This window comes from Oncorhynchus clarkii, chromosome 20 (assembly GCF_045791955.1).
Source record: "Oncorhynchus clarkii lewisi isolate Uvic-CL-2024 chromosome 20, UVic_Ocla_1.0, whole genome shotgun sequence".
NCBI lineage: Eukaryota > Metazoa > Chordata > Actinopteri > Salmoniformes > Salmonidae > Oncorhynchus > Oncorhynchus clarkii.
Genome location: NC_092166.1, coordinates 32,210,451 through 32,217,009, shown reverse-complemented (window position 1 = coordinate 32,217,009; position 6,559 = coordinate 32,210,451). Strand labels below are relative to the sequence as shown.

General features: G+C 42.2%; 1 protein-coding gene across 1 annotated transcript; it reads left to right on the top strand.

The window, feature by feature from the left end:
• The first annotated feature begins 240 nt into the window (after positions 1–240).
• Positions 241–5,147, top strand: LOC139376232 (uncharacterized). The gene is made up of 6 exons (XM_071118547.1): positions 241–527; positions 647–760; positions 1,061–2,149; positions 2,240–2,346; positions 2,505–2,619; positions 2,775–5,147. The coding sequence occupies exons 3-6, from the start codon at positions 1,942–1,944 to the stop codon at positions 3,836–3,838; spliced, it is 1,494 nt and encodes a 497-aa protein (XP_070974648.1). The 5' UTR covers positions 241–527; positions 647–760; positions 1,061–1,941; the 3' UTR covers positions 3,839–5,147.
• The last annotated feature ends 1,412 nt before the right edge of the window (positions 5,148–6,559 follow it).

Sequence of the window (6,559 nt, the reverse complement as noted above, 5' to 3'; positions counted from 1 at the left end):
AAAAATGGACCAGCCCCTCTGGCATTTCGGCCATTGATGGATGGTAATATCTGCCTTCCCTAGAATGCCATGGGCCCAAAGACTGACCTGTCATCATGTGGTGACATTGAGATAGAAATGGACGGGACTAGTGAGGGAAAAGGTGGCTGGATATCGGCATTGACTGTGGAGGGAGGTATCTGCACTGCAGTACAATGACACTCACATACACATTTTGAAACATCTTGTGAATCACAAGTTGTTATATGAATAATGTATTAACTGCATCGTTAATCTGTGTCTGTCTCCAGAGTTGGGTGTGTGTGGAGATTCCAAGGGAAACATGTGATTCAACCAGCCACCCAATGTCAACTCCTGGAGAATGTCTCTCTTTTCCTCTGAAACTGATTTTCTTTTTTCAATGATGACGATTTGGATGGATTCTCCCTCGGCACACAGTGACAGGATCAGTGTACTGCAATTCACAAACGGCACAATCATCGTGGCGTCCCATGACAGAACTGTCAAAATGTGGGGCAAACATCAAGGTGCATGTCATTCAAACTCTTCAACTTCCACATATACAAATCATTTAATCAAGAATGGATGAGTCGTCACAACAATGCATGCATGCTTACACTTTATCTCTCCGTATCTCGCTCTACAGGTGTGTTTGTGTGGGTCCTGTTCTAGTCTTGGAGGTGAACCTGCACTGCTCCAGTGAACTGGTGTGGGTGATGAAGTCAGCTCTACTTCCTCTCCTGTAGAGAACAACCACCCAGTCAGTGTACACACAGTGTACACACAGTCATTGTATGCACATTGCTCCATACACACACACACACACACACACACACACACACACACACACACATAATTCACTTACTCTCACAGACATATCAGTACTACTGTACTTTTATGCATAGTCTCATGTTGCTCAATCAACTACTCGCTATCTTCTTATACACTATCTGATATGCATACACTTTATATCTAATACCACTACATTGAGTGTACAAAACATTAGAAACACCTTCCTAATATTCAGTTGCACTTCCCCCCCCTTTTGCCCTCTGTACAGCCTCAATTCGTCGGGGCGGGGACTCTACAAGGTGTCAAAAGCATTCCAAAGGGATGCTGGCCGATTTGATTTATTGACTCCAATGCTTGCCACAGTTGTGTCAAGTTGGCTGGATATCCTTTGGGTGGTGGCTCATTCGTGATACACACGGGAAACGGTTGAGTGTGAAAAACCCAGCAGCTTTGCAGTTCTTTACACACTCAAAACCAGCGCACCTGGCACCTACAACCATACCATGTTCAAAGGCACTTAAATATTTTGTCTTGCCCATTCACCCTCTGAATGGCACACATACATAATCCATGTCTCAAGGCTTAAAAATCCTTCTTTAACTAGTCTTCTCTCCTTCATCTACATTGATTGAAGTGGATTAAACAGGTGGCATCAATAAGGGGTCTTAGACTATCCAGATGAAATCTATTACATGGAAAGAGCAGGCATCCTAATGTTTCGTGCACTCAGTGTGTATATATGTGTGCCTTAAAAACCCTAAGAGAATAACCTCAATGTTAATCAGCTATAGTTAATGTAGTAAGCAATAGTTACTTGAAATATATAATTCAATTACGTTTATTTTAAGTTTACATTAATCTAGTTGCACTCTCTACATGCAGACTAGAACAGAACCTCGTTTTTACCTGGCCAGGCAAGGCCGGTGATAATTATACAAATTTTGAAGGGCTATTGCAGTCTTATATTTACGGTAGTACATATTTATGTCACGTGTTGAAGGGAAGCGCGATTGCAATTGCGCACGCATCTCACAAGCAATATTGTTGCAATTTGTCAACATCTACTGATTGTTTGTTGCACATTAGCTCGGAAATTGGAGACTTTACTTAGCACAGAGAATACAAATTCTGTCATTTGGACTGGACAAGATGGCCAGCTGCCATTTTCAGGCGCAGTTGGTATCTATTATGGAGGTATTAGCTAAAGCAGCTGTAGCAGAAATAAACAAACGGGTTGATGATAGCTGTGCAGTTATACGTTTGGAAATGACCCAAAGCCAGCGAGATATTGATGTACTGAAAAGGAAGTGTCAAATGATGGAGGGGGAGCTGAAGAAGACACGAGTCAGGAGAAAAGGTAATGTTTTATTCATGATAAATTGATTGCATGTACAAAACCCAAATGTTTTACTATGTTTTAATACAACCCAATACAATTATTTTCCAGTTTTTTACCCCATGGCATCAGCAAGATCTTCATATCCAGTCAAGATTGTTTTGAACAAGCAGAGGAGTAACTCACAGTGGAGAGATGGAGAGGACTCTCAACCCCAGGTGTGATGCATCCCCTTTTACAATTACAAAGACCTGACCTCCGGCATCAATTCTGTTATTGGATTTTCAGGAGATTTTACTGCTTTTGTGTGATTCATGGGTATGAGAAGTGTTAGATATGGTGTGTCCAGAGTGATAACCCCAGTCCCCTGTTACAGCCTACAGATGTGGAGCAGAGAGCAGAGACTGAACCAATACTGATCAAAGATGAGGAGACGGCAGAGGATGTGTGGAAAACGGACCCTCAGGAAGAGCTCAGGATCACTGGAGAGGGTGGGTGCGACCATAAGGGGTACTGCTCTGTCTGCCTATGGAAGACTGTGTGTGTGTGGTGGTATGCGTGTTCATTGGCTTCATTTCAGCTAAACCGTCAGTTCTAAAGCAGTCCTGTTTTCCAACTGTTGTAATGTTTTATCTTAAATCTTTAGAGTCTGGTTCCAAGCCTGGGCAACCACCATCCTTTGAGCAACGGCATTGTGATGTGGACTTCATCACACAACCCAACATATCTCCTGAAGACTCAGTGGAACATTACCCCAATTCTGATGGTCCAGAGGAACCAGGCACACCCCAGCTCACATCTACAGACGTTTTCAGCACAGAGCAGCACCGGCCAGATGAGGACTCACAAGAGCTAGTGATGGTGAAGGATGAGAAAGAGGAGGAGCTGGATCAGACCACGGCCCTCACAGGACCTGACCAGTTTGTCATGGATGAGACTGATGGGCAGCTGTGGACCTCTGTGGATCCAGGCAGAGACACTGACCCTGATGGCCATCAAATTTTCTCATTTCATGCCTCAGAAGAGTACTCTCAGAATATCTCTTTTTTCCCATCTCATTGTGGGCTGCCATCCGTTCCTACTATGACAGATGATGTAGGGCCATCGGTTCACTCTAGAGGGAAACCACATGCTGACATGTTCAGTGCAGCAGCACACATGAAAAGACATGTCAGGACATTGGCTGATGAGACTAGACAACAGATGCCAGCAGAACAGAGCATTGACCGGCTGAACTCTAATAATGATGGAAATAGTTTAGCTCTACAGCCAAGGCAGCATCAGCACAGGGCTTCAGAAGCAACAGTGAGAATGAGTGAGTGCATGACAGGGTCAAACATGGCCACCACCTCCACCTTCTCTGGATACAGCCTGAGTCGCAGTAGTTTTAACATGGTGAAGAGAATGAGGACTCAGTGGAGGTCGGGCGGCACCACTGAGAGGCGTTTCAGAGAGAAACCGCACACCTGCGAACAGTGTGGCAGGAGTTTCACCAAGCAGTGGAACCTGATCAGACATGCTGTGGTCCACAGCGGGGAGAAGCCCTACGAGTGCACACAGTGTGGTAAATGCTTCACCCGGCGCTCCAGTATGAAGTCACATCAGAGAACTCACATAGGAGAGAGTCCAGTGTCTCAAAATGTTGTACCCCGATACCCCTTGGATCCACACACAAGTGTTATGTTGTCTCAGGCCAGGTGGAATAAATAGGGACATAATTGCATACTTTCTATGTGAAAATGTGGTCGGTATTTAGAAGGTACAGAGACATTTTACAATATTTTTCTCCCAATTGATTTGTGAAATGCTTTGTCTGTTGATGGCTCCTCACTTTCATTTTAACAACCTATTTACAACTGGTAATGTGTTTTTGCCCAACAAAATCATAAACATGTTATATTCATTAAAAACAAATTCATGAAAGAGTCAGTCTGTGCTTTTAGATAAATAATTTATAGGATCCTTTTAGAATGTGTTTTGTATAGTTAGACCCACACTAGCTGGGATGTCACTTCTTTCCAAAGGGACAGTCTCATATTAGGTCTAGTTAATAACAACTTGATTTCCCAATTTATATTTTCACGTTACTCTGCTGCAATAAAATGTTTAGTTATGTCAACTCAACTAGGCAATGACATTTGTTTCAGTGTAATAGGCTATACATGCTCATACAGCTTTACATTTTACATCTGCAAACTATGCTTTTACTGTGTACGTTGTCTAAACTGACACTGCACCGGTACTGGATCAAACTGGTAATCTGAATCAAAGAACATTAGTATAGATCAAGGATGGGCAAGTTTGATGGGGGCCACAAAAAATGTGATTTTATCATGAGGATCCGCAATGGCTAGCGTGTCTACATACCCACACATGCAACCAGTGCCAGCTCTGGCCTTTTTGGGGCCATAGGTGCATATATTTCTTCAGTTTTTGGAAATTGATCCGTGGGCCGACAAAAGGCGAGCCGCCAGATGCCCATCCCTGCTGTAGATAGCTAAATAGATATGATTAGTTTGAGTGATTTACTGTTTCACTGATTTGCTAATCAACAGAGTCGGTAGGTTATTGCTTCTTGGATGTGCCGGTGCAAAGTGAAGATAGGAATACTCTTACCTCTCTTACTCTTTCTTATTCTTGTTTTTACCTCTATGTCACCCTGAAATTCAAGAGGAGTTACTGTGACAGTTTGATCTTGTCATGTTCTGACCTTAGTTCCTTTGTTATGTCTTTGTTTAAGTTTGGTTGGGGTGGGTAGTCTATGTTCTTTTTTCTATGTTGTGTTTATGTGTTTGGCCTCGTATGGTTCTCAATCAGAGGCAGGTGTCGTTCGTTGTCTCTGATTGAGAATCATACTTAGGTAACCTTTTCCCACCTGTGTTTTGTGGGTGATTATTTTCTGTTTAGGTTGTTTACCTGACAGAACTGTACGCATTTGTTTTCTCAGTTTGTCATTTTGTTTAAGTATTTTTTGTGAACATTAAATATGAACAATTTCCAATATGAACAATTGGTCTCATTCCAATGACGATCGTTACAGATCCAGCAGAATGGCTCAAAAAACAGCTCAGTATAACACAGTAAAGCAATACACTTCAAAGAGTGAAACAATAAAGCACAATTAAATGCAATGAAGAAAACAAAACCGCGTAGAATATTAATGGGGCTGTGTAAATGTTTATGAAATCCTCATGGTCACGTTACCGTTGTTGTTGTTGCCAGTTTTGCATTTTATTTTGGCATTAATACATGTCACACATTAGTTTGCAAAATATGCAAAGAAAATATATATGAAGTCGGAAGTTTACATACACCTTAGCCAACTACATTTAAACTCAATTTTTCACAATTCCTGACATTTAATCCGAGTAAAAAGTACCTGTCCTAAGTCAGTTAGGATCACCACTTTATTTTAAGAATGTGAAATGTCAGAATAATAGTAGAGTGATTTATTTCAGCTTTTATTTCTTTCATCACATTCCCAGTGGGTCAGAAGTTTACATACACTCAATTAGTAATTGGTAGCATTGCCTTTAAATTGTTTAACTTTCCACAAGCTTCCCACAATAAGTTTGGGGAATTTGGCCCATTTTTGGCCCTGACAGAGCTGGTGTAACTGAGTCAGGTTTGTAGGCTTCCTTGCTCACACACACTTTTTCAGTTCTGCCCACAAATTTTTTATAGGATTGAGGTCAGGGCTTTGTGATGGCCACTCCAATACCAAGATTTTGTTGTCCTTAAACCATTTTGCCACAACTTTGGAAGTGTGCTTGGGGTCATTGTCCATTTGGAAGACCCATTTGCGACCAAGCTTTAACTTCCTGCCTGACTGATGTATTGAGATGCTGCTTCAATATATACACATAATTTTCCTCCATCATGATGCCATCTATTTTGTGAAGTGCACCAGTCCCTTTTGCAGCAAAGCAACCCCACAACATGAACCTGCCACACACGCGCTTCACAGTTGGGATGGTGTTCTTTGGCTTGCAAGCCTCCCCCTTTTTCCTCCAAACATAACAATGGTCATTATGGCCTAACAGTTCTATTTTTGTTTCATCAGACCAGATGACATTTCTCCAAAAAGTACGATCTTTGTCCCCATGTGCAGTTGCAAACCGTAGTCTGACGTTTTCATGGCGGTTTTGGAGCAGTGGCTTCTTCCTTGCTGAGCGGCCTTTCAGATTATGTCGATATAGGACTTTTACTGTGGATATAGATACTTTCGGACCTGTTTCCTCCAGCATCTTCACAGGGCCTTTGCTGTTGTTCTGGGACTGATTTACACTTTTCACACCGAAGTACATTCATCTCTAGGAGACAGAACGCGTCTCCTTCCTGAGCGGTATGATGGCTGCGTGGTCCTATGGTGTTTATACTTGTGTACTATTGTTTGTACAGATAACGTGGTACCTTCAGGCGTTTGGAAAT

Excerpts from the sequence above, each read along its gene's own strand:
- LOC139376232 (XM_071118547.1), top strand. The coding sequence starts at position 1,942 with ATGGCCAGCTGCCATTTTCAGGCGCAGTTGGTATCTATTATGGAGGTA. Across the intron at positions 2,150-2,239 it reads GACACGAGTCAGGAGAAAAG|TTTTTTACCCCATGGCATCA; the intron begins GTAATGTTTTAT and ends ATTATTTTCCAG. Across the intron at positions 2,347-2,504 it reads GAGAGGACTCTCAACCCCAG|CCTACAGATGTGGAGCAGAG; the intron begins GTGTGATGCATC and ends CCCCTGTTACAG.